At 32.4% G+C, this 16,029-nt stretch overlaps 1 protein-coding gene, 2 non-coding genes and 1 pseudogene across 3 annotated transcripts; 2 read left to right on the forward strand and 2 right to left on the reverse strand.

The window, feature by feature from the left end:
• Nucleotides 1-306: 306 nt before the first annotated feature.
• Nucleotides 307-380, reverse strand: TRNAV-AAC (transfer RNA valine (anticodon AAC)). The gene has a single exon. It is a non-coding gene; the product is annotated as a tRNA-Val (tRNA).
• A 91-nt stretch (nt 381-471) lies between these two features.
• On the reverse strand, nt 472-545 carry TRNAV-AAC (transfer RNA valine (anticodon AAC)). Its single transcript has one exon. It is a non-coding gene; the product is annotated as a tRNA-Val (tRNA).
• A 5,159-nt stretch (nt 546-5,704) lies between these two features.
• LOC145609720 (putative RING-H2 finger protein ATL21A) lies at nt 5,705-7,647 on the forward strand (annotated as a pseudogene).
• A 950-nt stretch (nt 7,648-8,597) lies between these two features.
• Nucleotides 8,598-10,144, forward strand: LOC145606608 (putative RING-H2 finger protein ATL21A). Its single transcript, XM_081662400.1, has 2 exons — nt 8,598-9,342; nt 9,717-10,144. The coding sequence occupies exons 1-2, from the start codon at nt 8,598-8,600 to the stop codon at nt 10,142-10,144; spliced, it is 1,173 nt and encodes a 390-aa protein (XP_081518526.1).
• Nucleotides 10,145-16,029: the final 5,885 nt, after the last annotated feature.

The following is a 16,029-nucleotide window of genomic DNA, read 5'->3' on the forward strand; positions in this document are numbered from 1 at the left end:
TTTGGGATGAACCCTCTTTGGTCTTGTGAAGTGGATTATTCGCTCTCTTAATTTGCGGGTGCGGCCCAGACTCGTATTATATAAGTACATATAATGAGCTGTCTTAGCTTGACGAGCATCTTTTAGAAATACTTATATTTATACCGTTCAAATCCTATTTTCTCTTACTACCTTCGTTAATTATTATGTGCAGCAAAATAATATTTTATGTCTCACAAATAATACTCCTTTGTTGCACATAATAGGGATAGTTAACGAAGGTAGTATTATGTGAGAACGATTTTGACGGAAAAAAAAACCATTGAATGGCTTCGCCCAGGCTCGAACTGGGGACCTTCAGTGTGTTAGACTGACGTGATAACCAACTACACCACGAAACCATCTGTATACATTTCCTGCATTAACTAAAATTAAACTAAACCCATAATTAGACAAATGGTAATTTGGAAATTTCTTGAAACAAATATGAAATGGCTTCGCCCAGGTTCGAACTGGGGACCTTCAGTGTGTTAGACTGACGTGATAACCAACTACACCACGAAACCCCTTTTGATTAATTAAAACGTGATAACATTGTAGAACTAGTTCTTGAAATCACAACCCAGCCTTTTTCACTGTTCATTCATCGTTTTTTTGTTTGTTCGCTTATCAATTATTACTGAAAATTTTATAGTAATCATTTGAAATATAACTACCATAAAATTTTATTGATTAGTACTTAATTGACATGTTTTTATTCAAGTAATAAATTATATTACTTTATTTTTAGTATAAAATAGTATTATCAATATTTTTTTATTTGTCAAATTTTTAGTTTCATTTTTGTAATTGTTATTATTATTATTTTATAGTTTCTCAAAAATTATTTATTTTATGTTGGATTAAAAATTTTAAAAATTATTTTTAATTGTAGGTATTAAAAGACTAATTGTGTCCATATTACGATGTGAAAAAATAAACCGATTATATTTTTAATTATCAAAATAATATGATAGTCATATTTTAAACGATCGCGTATAGATTGAAAGTAAAAGTGTGTTTTTTGATGGATTTCAACGTAATACTATGACCGTTAAATAATGAAGATTAATTATCATTTTTGTGGGACGTTTTAAGGCATATTCTAACACTTTCATTATTGATTCTAACAAAAGTATGGTCGTAACATTATTAGGAATGAAAATGATGCAGATAAATTCCGAACCAGTATAGATTGAACCTTTATACAAGTATGTGCAATTTGGCCAGAGTTGACCCATGAATAGAGATGGCAATGGATCGGGTGGAGCTTCACCCGCATCCATCCATTATCCTAATTGCTCCATCCACATCCATCCGTCATCCGCTTCACCCATCATCCATATCCGTCCGTCCATCATCCGTGGATGAAACGGGTGGAGCGGATGACAAATGGATGAGTACTAAAATGAAAAAAAAACTCACATAAACTTTAATTTTTGGATATTTATATAACAACTTTTTTATTTTATTAATAAAAAAGAAACAATAACAACATATTGTTTGAAAAATTAATTTGCAACAAAAAAAGACAAGTAATTTTCTTGCACATTCTATATTTTATTAGTAAAATTCTTTGATTAATAATTTAATATATGTTAAACGGGTGGGTGAATGGTTAGCGGGTGAAAAAAATATCATCCACATCCGATCCGATCCGATCCATCATCCGCTTCATCCGTCATCCGCTTCTCATCCACTTAATTCGGGTTTTCGTCCATTTATTTTATACGGGTGGAGCGGGTTAGCGGATATCCACTTAATATTGCCATCCCTACCCATGAACTGATCTAATCAAATTGACTTCTTCATTAAATCTAGTACTATTCTAATAGATACTTACTAATTTTAGAAATAAATATTACCATAGGCCAATAAACAAATCATAATAATTAAGGAGTATTCAATGTTCTTCTGTAAATAAATTCAAAGGCAAGACAAACATTTCCTTTCTAATCCCATTGAAGAAATACAATTACTAATCATATTTCTACCAATTAAATTATGGTTGATGTTATTACCATACTTGTTACAATTCTTGGTGTCATACTTCTTCTTTCAAGTCTATGTTGGACTTGCCGGAACAGAAGAGTCCAAGTTCAAATATCGTTTGCCATGCCCGAAGCCCAAGCCCATGTCCAGGCCCATGTCGAAAGCCGGCAGATTGAAGACAAGGGACTTGACCAAGAGACGATTGATTCTTATCCAACGGTGGTGCTTGGAGAGGGTGGGTCGTCGATGAACCATCAAGATGATAACACGTGTTCTATTTGCTTATCGGAGTATGTTCCCAACGATGTATTGAAGATTCTACCGGAGTGTGTACATCGATTTCATCGTGATTGTTTGGTTGAATGGCTTAAATTGAATGCCACGTGTCCTGTTTGTAGAACGCATCCACCTCATCATAGTCAGGCCTATACTACTTAATTAAGTCTTGAATTGTGTTACGCAATGTAATGTTTGCCTATTTGGTGTAAGGATACAATTATAATGTACAAGCTAATTAACATTGAATTATGGAGTTTAATTGAAATTGTAAATAAATTGGATGGTTTTCTTAAGTTTGTGCATTTAATTTTTTTATTTGGCTTAAGTGGAGAAAACGTAGGCCTAACTTTGAATGAATAAGGTCTAGGGCTAGGCCAAAGAGCCTTACGGCCAACCCAAGCCCCAGCATTGCTTGCAAATTTGGCCTGACCCTCTTAATTTCCAAGCACATATCCAAATCAGATGACAAAAGGTTGACATAAGCCAACTTTGACCGTACTTACAAAAATGAATATGATTGAATTTGATATAGAACTCACATTATGTTAAGTCTTTGATTTACAATAAACTTGAAAGTGACCTGAATAGCTCATCACTCAAATACTAACCCAACATAACAAATTGATTCAACTATAAATAATAATGTACGTAAGTCATATTGATCAGACCAATAATGTCTTTAAATTTGACCAAATCATTTTGTTTATCTTTTTGAATGCTTATGTCAATCAATGGATGTCTTCTAAATTTTAAAAGCAGTTTAAATGGGTTACACTGACATAAGAGTAGTGTTTTTTTTTTTTTTTTTTTCTCCAATACAATGAGGTAAATACATGTTAATTGAAAAGGAAATATCTTCATAATATATAAATTAAAAGTATTGTATTTTCCTAAAAATCCAATATAATGATCATGGTCCAAATGACAATATTTTTAAAACCTAAATTGAATACCAAATTACCAAGTCTTGAGGAGATCATTAAAATAAGACCAATATATATAATCCAAGTTAATCAACTTTAATCCAGCTTTTGGTAATTACTTCCACCAATAAATTAGGATCTCATGCACTACAATACCCTACTTCCAACTTCTCATTTTTCTTAGCCAAAACATTAATTAAATCCATGGTTAATCTTGCAATTATTCCAGCAATTGCTATATTTGCTGTCTTCATATGTTATGCTTGTTGTTGTTGCTGCCTAAGAAGAAATAGCAACAATAGCCAAAGTCCTCGAACCACGTATGTGTTTGATATAGCCCCAAGGTCAAGAGCAAGCAGTCCAACAACGTTACAGCCTCATCCACCACCACCAATTGAGGTGATTGGCCTCGACGAGGAAACAATCGATTCATTCCCGAGTATAGTGATAGGAGAGAGTGGAAGGATGATTAAACAACATGATAATACTTGCACCATTTGTTTGTCCGAGTATACTCCTAAGGAGACGTTGAGGATCTTACCTATATGTTTGCATAGATTTCATGCTGATTGTATTGATCAATGGCTTCGATGTAACGGAACTTGCCCTATTTGCAGAATTCTTCCTCCAAATTCATAGTAGAGTATGTATGTCTCTTCTTTGTGATGACTAATTGTGTTGGTTTAATTTGATTGTTACAAGTTTTTGTTCGATTTTGAGCTGATTTTGTTAATATAATCTAGGATATAATTGGTAGATAATTAATTAGTACTAGTTGTATCTTGTATAGTTGATATTTTTTCACGATCTTTGATTATCAAACTTGATTAAAGTTTAAAATTGTTAAGAAAAATCCATGATCATAGGAAAAAGTCTAGGAGGAGACTTAGTTGAAACGTAACCCTGCTTGCACGACATCGGTAGACTTTCATTATTAGCATCTACAGCTATACAAGAAATAGTATGAAATTATTCAATAGTACCTTTTTTTTTTTTTTTTTTGAGGAAATTCAATAGTATATTCTTATATAAATTGAACAAATTTCCCGATATTATGGTTCCATTCTCATGTCATAAGAAGAATTATATCTAGCCATACAGAGCGGATAATCATTAGGGTCAGGCTCAAAGGGACGCGAGCCCATAAACTTTTAATTTATTCCATAGTTGCAAAATTTGTTTTAGTTAGGAAAATAATTAACATGTAAGTTTAATAAGTTGTCCCACGTTGAAAAACGTATAAGAGGGATGAGTTGATGACCAACATACAACCTAATGAGCATTCCTTTGACTTTGTAAGTGGATCGAACTCTCCAATTGGTGATCACCTCTATGGGATACAACAAGCTTTTGCAAAATGTATTGAAGAATGAGAGAGAGAGAGGACTTGGTGATACTTGTAGAAATTTGTTTATTCTACTCATCACCGACCTTTTCTAGATTATAAATAATTCTTTACTTAACCGTATAATAGTGTATAAAACTTTCCGATCCTTACTATTAATGATAATTAAAAAATTTGTACTATTGTATTCTATACATTACAAAAATTATTGATATTTGTTACTTCATTTTGAAGAAAGAATTAAGTAGTAACATCCACAAACTCCTTTTTTTTTGGGTGTTTAGACACTTAATCACTCAATTCAACCAAATTAAAGCAGACTTTTTGTGAGTAGAAGCTTCAGCAGTGGGCTCGACATGGCATATACTGATATACGGGCCTTGTATCTCAAATTGGGTTGTGCTAAGTGTAGGATTAGGCCCAATTAACTTCTTCATGAAAATAATTAAAAGCCCAATAGGCTAGAAGCCTTGGAAAATCTTCTTGGGCCATACTAGCCCAATAGAGATCATACCATCCATAAGAATTAAGTTAGTTAGTCCTGTGCCCAGTTTAAGGGGCTAATCTACTTGTAAGTTGTAACTTGTTTACTCTGTATCTCGGGGCTCCGATCATCCTATCTAATTCAATCCAAACTCGAGCCGTAATGGATATGAATATTCAAATTAAGTAACTCAATAACTAATATTTTTGGTACTTTTTTGTACTTCATTGCAAATTATTTGACAAATAACTAATCACACATGTAAATTAGACAATTATAAAACATACTTAGAACCCAAAGTTTTCAAACCTATTTTTAGTCTATATATGATGGAAGGGGAAAAAAAAATTCAAAATCAGACTATTAATACAACTTTGAATTAGAAAACACAAAATTAAACTAATTGAACAATTGCAAGTTGCAACAATAATACAATTATTCCTTGCAAGTGAGAATCATGATGACACAAACATTTGTTGCATGAATCTTCAACTATACAATTGACTTCATTAATAAAACCAAAATAGATTAGATCATTGTTAACATTATACCAAGCACCTATCAACTAATTACAAAGTCAATGCCTCAATGGTATGTGAACACTAAATGATCACAAAAAACCAAAATATATTTCATAATTAGAAGCTAAGTTGTATCACTCAACTTTACAAAAATATGCATATCCTCAAAATACCAATCTTTTTTCTCCTGTTTTTTTTGTTCTTAATCTCAACCAAATCCATGGAAAATGACACAAATCTTTCTGATCTTTGCTTAATACAAGTATGCAGCTACCGCGAACCGGTCAATCGATATGTTCAATTTCCATTTCTACTTAGCAATGAGTCCCTTCCAAGGTCTTGTGGATATCCAGGGTTTGACTTGTTATGTAACAAAGATTATGAGCTACAAATCAACCTGCCAAATTCAGGGGTGTTCTCTGTTCAAGAAATAGATTATGTTCATCAAGAATTATGGCTTAATGATCCTGATAATTGTCTCCCAAAAAGGCTTCTTTCACTTAATAATGCCTCAAATTTTATTGGTAAAAATTCTCCTTTTAGTCCTGTTTTGGAACAGGATTACTGGTTTTATAATTGCTCTAATGATTTCTTCAACTCTTCGGATGATCATCAAGCGAAGCCAATCGACTGCATAAGTGGGCAAAGTTATGGGGTTTTTGCTACTCCCTTAGAAAAAATTGTAAAGGGTAATTCTTCTTTATGTGTTAAAATAGGTCCTATAAAAGTTCCTATAAGAAAAAGGTCTAATAAAATTATGTACTCTTCTTCGGAACTTAAGGATGATATTATGCTCACTTGGGCTCAACCTCGTGAGTGTAGGCAGTGCTACAAAAGAGACGGGAATTGTAGGTTTAAGAGCAATTCTAGCTTGGAAGTGGGATGCTTCAACCTTCCTCGTCGTGGTAAGTCTATTTAACTATCTATAATAAGCTATCTCTCTCGAGTTTTACCATATGTTCTAAAGGGTGAAAAACTGAAAATAATCTCTAGTTCTCAAAATAACGGTCAGATGTGCATGATCAGTGGCGGATCTAGGGGGTACATAGAGTTATAGTTGTACCCCCATTCTGCCAAAAAAAAAAGTCTGGTAAGAAAAGAGATCGCCTGTATCAAATAGGAGGTCTCATAGGTTCTGTTATATAATTAGCCAAGGCAACAAATCAGACCGCCTTTTCGTGTAACATTAAAGAGACTGCCTACTTAAAAAAACAAGTCTCTTATCCTCTTTGGTGATATTTTTAATTTTTTAGCGGGAGATGATTATTTTTCAATCAAAGAGACCTATTGTTCCAAATAACAGGTTTCTTCGATAATCTCCCTTTTTTTCACAGCCATATTAAGTTACTCAATGATAAAACTTATCGTTGGAGGATGGGATGTATCGTACACGCAATTAGTAATACAAAGTAAAATTATTTATGAATTATTAACTCAAAATTTAGTTAGGAAAAAATTATTGCAATTCACATTATTTCGTAAAATTTTTTTATCGAAATTCATTTCGTACCCCCATTTCACAAATCCTGGATCCGCCACTATGCATGATTGGGAGTTCGATCTTTTTTTTTTGTTTGTCATTTTCTATGTTCTAATTATTTCTTCTTTTATTTGATTGGTTAATTCATCTTAGGTTTTTCAAGAGGAGCAATGGTTGCTATGTTCTTGGCATTTGCAACACCATTGATATTGGTTACTATATGCATTATATTTTACTGTATCAAGGCCGTTTTCTTAAGAAGAAGAGCAACAAATGCAAGTCTTTCAAGTCTTATACTCACCTTAACAGTCACTCCGCAACCTCAACCTCAACCTTAACCTCAACATGTCATCCATGGTCTCGACCAATCAATAATCGAGTCATACCCGAAAGTAGTCCTAGGTGAAAGTCGGAGACTGCCAAAGCCGGATGAAAAATGTTGTCCAATATGTTTGGGTGAATATTTAGCCAAGGATATTTTAAGGACGATACCGGATTGTCGCCATTGTTTCCATGCTGATTGCATTGATGAATGGCTTCTTTTGAATGCCTCTTGTCCTGTTTGCCGATATTCTCCTTCTCAAATTCCGGAAAATAATGCTTAATTAGCTTATTTGTTCATAATCATGGATTGTACTTAATTATTTAAGTCCAAATTGTAGATATGTAGTTGATTAACAAAAATTATGCAAGACTATGTAGGAGACAATTTTTTTAATGTAGAAGAATGAAACTATGGACAATGCTCCTTCAATTCGTTTTTGTAAATCAAGCAATATTTTTTAATGTTGATGTTGTTAGAAAAATATCAGACAATGATCAACCTAACTCTTAAAAACTTGCTGAGATCAATGTGAAATTTATTCGATTGATTTTGATTTAAAACATGAAACAATATAAAGTCTAAAGTGCTATGTGCCTATGTGCGTATGTTTGATCTCAATATGTGGTCGTAGAGTCACCTTCTTTATTATTTTATTTTTTTTTTTATCTTTTCAAAAATGTATAGCTACTTTACGTTGTAATTAAAAGAGAACCAAAGAAGTATATATATGTATGTGCTCCATTTATCACTTAATAATATATCTTTTGCATTCTGCAAAAGACATCGTGGGGAATTTGTAATGACAACCTAGTTTGGTTTTAAAACCTTAAATAATTAAATTGATTAGTACAAGTGGTAGCTTTGAACATTTGTTTTCAATCAAAATTCCTTAAAATATACAAACATTATTTATCAACCTGTAATGATTAAGACTTTTATAATTTGTTACATCATTATCTTGGTTTTCCATTCTTCAATTCCATTGACATAATTAATAAATAAACCTTGTTAATGTTGATGTTCTTTGCACGTCAGCCAACATGTCTTGCTACTTTGCTAGATTTAATTGTACCTCTACGTACAAAATTCATAATTTAATTTCATATTTTCTACCAACCATTATATTATTAGATAAAGTCAATGATGATGAACAAAAGATGAGGACTAATTGATAAGTATCAAAATATTGTAATGTTCTAGAGTTAGAACAAGTTTTCAAAGTTGATACAAATGCAAATCCTCAAAATTTCAATCTACTTCCTCCTAATCTTAATCCTTTCATTGTTGGGCACGACGAATTCCAATCATGAAAGCTCAAAGATGGTTGATCATTGCTTAATACAAGTATGTAGCTACAAAGAACCGGTCTCTCGGTACGTTCAATTTCCATTTGTGATCAAGAATGATTCCATGCCATGGTTTTGTGGGTATCCAGGGTTTGATTTGACATGCAATGGAAATGATAAGCTACTAATCAACCTACCTAAGTTAGGATCTTTTTCTATTGAAGAAATAGACTATATTAATCAAGTGTTATGGCTTAATGATGTTGATAATTGTCTTCCAAGAAAGCTTCTTTCGATTAATGGTTCGAGTTTTATGGGTAATAATTCTCCTTTTAAACCTTACTTAGAGCAAGATTACTGGTTTTATAATTGCTCTAATGATTTCTTTAATTCTTCGGATAATCTAAACATTACACTAATTGGGTGTCTTAGTAGTGCAAATTATGGGGTTTTTGCTAGTCCTTTGGACAAAATTGTTAAGGGTAATTCCTCTTTGTGTAGTAAAATTGGACCTATTAAAGTTCCTATAGGACCAAATAAAAAGGACTATTCTTTAAATTTAAGGAGTGATATAAGGCTCACTTGGTCTCAACCTACTGAATGTGCCAAGTGTTATGAGAGAAATGGTCGATGTAAGTTCAAGAGCAATTCTAACTCGGAAGTGGAATGTTTCAATCTTCCTCACCATGGTAAGTTCCCCCTCTTTTTTTATTTAATTACAACATTTCATCCATGTACAAGTTTAAAGCGTAATGGTAGATTGTTGTGAAGAAAGTTTGATCCAAGACTTTCTTTCACTAACTTATCGTGATCAATAAGTCATTCGAATTGCTTTTGGTTTGGTTCAACTCAACTCAATTCAATATTAGTTATATTTTAGGTGATAAAAACTAGTTATATACTTGTAGCTTGTTTGGACTGGTTTCAAGTGATTTTAAATTTATTATTTAAGTCTACTAGCTTGGTTATTAGATATTTTTTTTTAACGGAGATATTATTATTCGACCACATCATTTTTCTTGTAGTTTATAAGCTAGCTCATACCCCTTTTACTTGTTTCCAGGACTAACAAGACAAGCAATAATTGCCATTGCATTGGCATTTGCTACACCATTAGTGTTGGTCACATTCTGTATGCTATACTTCATATTCAAGGCGGTTAATCAGAGACGAGGAATTGTAGGTGCTACACTCGCGCAAGCAGAATCAAATGATCCGCAACCTCAAACTATTATTGTCCAGGGGCTCAATCGAGACATAATCGAGTCATACCCGAAAGTAGTCCTAGGTGAAAGTCGAAGACTACCCAAGGCGGATGACATGTATTGTCCAATATGTTTGGGTGAATATATGCCAAAGGAAAGCTTAAGGACGATACCAGATTGTGGTCATTGTTTCCATGTTGATTGCATTGATGAATGGCTTCAATTGAATGCCTCTTGTCCTGTTTGTCGAAATTCTCCTTCTAAAACTACACAAAATAATGATTGATTGGTTCATGTTATACACTTGTACATAGTCTTTTAAACTGTATGTACATATGTATAGTAGTATATGGGAAAAATGGTTGTACTTTGTACAAAATTTTTGATAGAGTATAAAACATATTCCTGGGCCTCAACCATTAGCTTAATATTCCACTTGAAAGTGGAGGGTGGATGAGATTCGAACCTGTGACCTTTGTGTCACGCTGGCTCTGATACCATGTTAGTGGACCAACTCAACCAAAAGCTTAAACTAATGGTTGAGGCCCAGGAATATATGTTTTATACTCTATCAATTTTGTTAGACTATGAATTGAAATAATACTCAATTACTCATGTATGTTTTTTTTTTTTTTTTTTTTTTTTTTTTTAGGAAAAATACTCATGTATTTTTTGTTTTCTCAATGTCAAACAAATTAAATTAAACTCATAATTATTGACTAATTAATCTAATTTAAATTTGATTAAATTCAGATCAAAAGTCGTGCTCAATATTTAATTTAAGCTAATGGTTGATTCTCTTAGTTGGTAAGGCAATTTTCTTGTCTACTTTTTTTATAAGGCTTTTTTTTTTTTTTTTTTTTGTCTATTTTGAGCACATACAATGTTATTTCAGGCATTCAACATTGAATCATTCAATTGTGCAACTCAAATGTTAAAGACAAGGTTTTTTCGATTTCTGTCGAAAGACAAGGTTTTTTCGATCTCATTCAAAAAAAAAATTGTTTTTCGATCTCCTTCAAAAGACAGGGTTTTTCTCCTCTTATTGAAAGAGAATTTCTTTAGCTTAAAATCCGGGATAATATATCTGATGGATCGCCGGGAATTTGTTTGTTGGTGAAAAATTATGCAGGGGTTGCAAAGGTTTTCAATTTTTCGAATACGGTCGGATGAATCCAATGGAAATCATCCTCACAACTATAAAGGATCATTAGATTGTCTCTCTAACAACGTTGTACTTTCCAGCAATATAAGTAGAACATTTTCCACATTACAAGATCTGCTTAACTTAAATTCGATTGTCATTATAGATGTCGGGTTTCCTTAAAACTTTTTAAAGCAGTTCTAAATTGTATTTGTGTTGTTAGCCATGTATGGTAATTGCCAATTATGCCCAAGTAGATTGAGGATAATACAAGATTTAATAAGCCCACAATTCACTACTTTTTAATATCGGCCCACAATTCAGTAAATGGCTACATTCCTTAAATTCGCTGTGTCAACGACTACATTTCTTTTTTTTTAATTTTTTTTTATCTCCACTTAACTCCTCTCTATTTCTCCGCATAATCTCTCTGCTCTTTCTTCTTCATCTTCAAAAAAACCTACTCCCTCCGTCCCCAAATGATGGTCACTTTTAAAGAAAAATCACGGGAATTAAGGAGAATTAAAGAAAGTACGTCGAAAAAGTAAATTTACATTGGGTATGCAAAAAAATAGAGAGAGAAAGTAATTAAAGTACATGGGAAAGTTAAATTTGCACAAATATTTTTGCAAAAGTTAGAGAATTTTGATAAAAAATAATATTAATGGTACTTGAAAAAGGCAAATGTGACTAACATTTTGGGTCACTAAAAATGGCAAAAGTGACTATCATTCGGGGACGGAGGGAGTACAACATAGTCAATTAAAAGCTATTTTAAACTGTTTCAAACTCTCTCCCAATCATTCACACACCAATAAAATTGGTGATTGATGCGCACATCCGTCTAAGGTTTTACGGTTTCTTTTCTAAATTTTTCAAAATATACTGATTTTTTTTATCCATTATTGCAAATCAAGAACAAACGACTCTATCAATTCATTCAATTGGTTGATTCTTTATTTGAAATTAAAAAGAAATATATATATATATATCTCTTACGAATTCCCTGAATTCTCCACAATCCCCCTGTTGGCCCTGTATTTTTTTTTTTTACTACATTTATTTTAATTTTCAGGGGTCAGAATGGTAGTTTTTTTGGTATAGCCAATTCCGTTTTCAAATCTTTAAACTCATACATCGTAATTGATCATATTTTTTTTTTCGTTAACGGATTTATAAGGGTAATTTAAAATAACTATTTTTCTGTTATTTGAGTTTTTTTTTTCTTTTATGGAGAAAGTATTTATATTTTTATTCTAAATACCAACAAAATTAGAGGTTTAAATTTGAAATACCAAGGGCAAAATAGTAATTGAGGGTTTAATTGAAATACCCTAAACCCTATACCCAAACCCTAATCCCTAAACCCTAAACCCTAAACCCTAACCCTAATTCCTAAACGCTAAACCCTAAACCCTAAACCCTAAACCCTAAACTACCTAAACCCTAAACCCTAAATCCTAAACCCTAAATCCTAACCCTAAACACGAAATCAAGGAGATGGCTTATCTCTCTAATACAAATCTTGTTCTCCATTACATAGAAAGGGAGGAAAAAGGAGAAATACTTATTACAGCATAGTAGGAAAATTGGTTATAGCATATGGTCTTATAAGCACACTGAGCTTGAAACCTATTAGGATCTTTAAAAATCTGCCCATTTGTGAGGATTGTCATACAACAATGAAATACATCTTAAAGGCAACTAAAAGAGAAATAGTCATGAGAGATTCCAGTGTGCTTATCGGACTATTGGAGACTATTGGTGACTATATCGGACTTCCTTAGGTAGACACAAGAGGTTTATCCAGTGTTGGAATTCTCACAAGACTGTATTGTTTCGACTTACTTGAACCAAATGCAAAGCTAATGCTAGCTCTGTACCTAAAACAAGTTTATTAAACCAACTTACAAGTATAGATTCCATGCTTGCTAGGTTCTAAATCGCACTTAGTTAATGCGTTTACACCTCTCAAAGGCATTCCGAAATTGGATTGCTTTGCTAGTACTGCTAACAACAAATTCCTGGGGAGAGGGAGTAAGTTATTAAACTTGGACGGCAATCATAAGCCACTTGCCATTACACTAATTGTCCAAATAAAGGTCGATGTATACTCCAACTTGTAGTATCCGTTACCGTCATACAGTTACTCTAGTAGTGGAAATAGGGATCATATAAACTTTTTAAGAGTAACATTTAATGTCTTGCAATAAACTACCGTGCAATCATATGAAAACCTACTCTGATCCGATTCATAACTAAAAATTGTATAATTGTTCATACAACGTTACAAGTTGATACATCTTATCTTTAAAGTTAAACTCCATACTTATCTATGTATATATATTTATATAAATTTTTTAAAAATATATATATTATATTAAAGAAATTGGAAGTACGGAGTATCCACAGGTTTGGTCAGTTCAATTAACATAACCTTAATGTATATTCCCTTTTTATACGGAGTACACTATGCATTGCTGTACATAAAAGTTCTGTAATGGCTTTTTGTCCACTACTTTGTGACGAACTCCATGACACTCTTCACGGTTTGAAAACATATTCATCACTTCCCAATAAAAATTGCATCAAAGAAGTGAATCTCATCATATATTAAAAACTACATAATTCAACGTTATGGTTCGTGGTCAATTGCATTTTTGCCTATTAAATTTGAGGTGTAGGATTCAATTCTCATCATATGTGGGTATGGGAGGAACAGAGACTAGGATTAAAAATATGAATGGGTGTAAGATAAAAGCCAAAAAGGAATAATAAAAGGTGGTTTGTATAAGAAAAGGTAAATAAAATAAAATTACAATAATAAAAAAATGTATAAACATGTACTTTTCGTATTATCTCCGTTAATTTTTAGTTACAGTATAGAAAATTTTTATGTTTCACAAATAAAACTCTTCTATTACAACTAAGATTTAATAGACGTATGTGGTAGCATACTAGTAATTTTATCACCACCTTTCATAGATAAGAAAATTTCTTATACAGTTATACATGCATGTAGATCATACAACAATTGATTGTTGGTGTAATGGTGATTGGGACTACACTTGGTAGAGAAGACTTGTGTTCGATCCCCCACACCAACAATTGAAGGAAATTGAAACCTAACCATCTAGAACTGATTTACGTGTAGATGATAATACGGTTCAATTACTTGACCACAAGTTGAATGACCCATCATCATGTCACTACTTTCACTAAGCAAGTTAGCATGCTTGGTTGTATTTTAGTTGTACCGGGTATTAGTCTGCTACAACGAGGTCCAACAAGAAGGCCCGCTAATCTGATCCAGCGACACGTAACCCAGTTTTTCTTTAATCAGAATCTTCCCTTTGATCAACTTTTTTTTTTTTTTTTTTTTTTGGGCTACACTTTGATCAACATTCTGCTGTTCATTGATTTCAATAATCTACCTGTATTTAAAGTAACCCCGTAGTAAATTTTTCAAGGGATTAATTAACATGAAAATAATACATGTTGTTAAACAAATCAGTATTTATAGGTATTACTCCCAATACTCCGTACTTTCTTTTTTGTTTTTTGTTTCAAGGTAATTTTATGTTATGAAAAAACAAAATAAATGCTTCCAAAAAATCAAAAAAAAAATGTCAATAATCTCTACTGGTATTATTTAGGGAAACTTTGACAGCGTGACATGTTAATTTTAATATGATTGTGCTCATAATCAATCATACTAAAATTTAAGTTTGGTCGAGCAAACTTTATTTTGCATAACTCAACTTAACTCAACTCCGCTCATTATTACAACTTATGTCCACCAACAATTCATGTACTATACATTCTTTTGCCAAAACAATTATAGCCTCTCATAATTAGAAAATTGGAACTTATAGATTATCCTGTTGCATGTATTTTCCCATTGAAAATGAATTTACTAGTATTATACACTTTTTATGCATGTACTTGTATTTAGAAACAGAGTTGGAACAAATACATTGATCCAACCTTCAAGAACTAAGGGCCACCACACTGTTCCAAGGACACGTAATCCAAATTTCATTATCAGAATCTCATCCTAGTGATCAAAACCTCCGCTTTTAAAGAATTCAACAGATTTCAATATCATAAAATATCCTATAATTATTTATGTTGGTGCAAAAATATCTTATAAAAAAAAAATCTTACGATTAAAATAATACGAAATACTTCGTACAATATTATACTTTTCAAAGGCCTAATTATGATAGTTATTCATATTGTTACCTAATTAATATGACCATCTAACTAACGTACGTAACTCAACTAACGGAGGAACAAGTCAAGTGCCGAAAGTCACTCGTGTCAGTTTATCCAATTTAACTTCTAAACTATTCACTTTAATTTTTTGATCTTTTGGTACTATAAAACCGAATTCATGGACCAAATAATATTTTTTTTTGTTGATTTTGTTATACGTGGTACAAACTTTAATCAAAATTAGATTAATAGGTAGCTTCTTTTAGAGAATTATATATCATGGAATGATTTGTGTTATGTATGATTTGACTCTTAATAATACTTTATCATATTTAATTATTCTTCAAATAAAGTTACTCCATATCAATTAGCATATGATGAATTAAATAATAATGAAAGAAATAGGGTGATTTAATTAGTGTTGAATCCGGGTTGCGGGTCTCTTCTAAACTGGGTATTTAATCGCTACTGGATAAGAATTTACCTCGACAGGATGTCCAGCCCCAAAGAGGATTATTGATTTGGCCTTATCCAGTTAGCTCTGAAGTTCTAAGGACACTCATAAGTGAGGGGGAATGTTGAATCTCATTGTAGCCCACTTATGAGTGTCCCACATTGGAGAAAGAGGAGAGGTGTATCCACTTTATAAGGTAGATGAGTAACTCTTACTATTGCCAATTGGTTTTAGTATGGAAGCTCCAAAGCCTTGTTTGTGGACCTAACTCTCCTCCTCATTGTTCGGGTTGTCCAGACCCATTTAATATTGTTTCGAAATTTAACAATTAGCAATGTGGAAAAGGGCATAAATA

The sequence above is a fragment of the Chenopodium album genome, chromosome 23, assembly GCF_948465745.1.
Source record: "Chenopodium album chromosome 23, dcCheAlbu1.1, whole genome shotgun sequence".
Lineage (NCBI taxonomy): Eukaryota > Viridiplantae > Streptophyta > Magnoliopsida > Caryophyllales > Amaranthaceae > Chenopodium > Chenopodium album.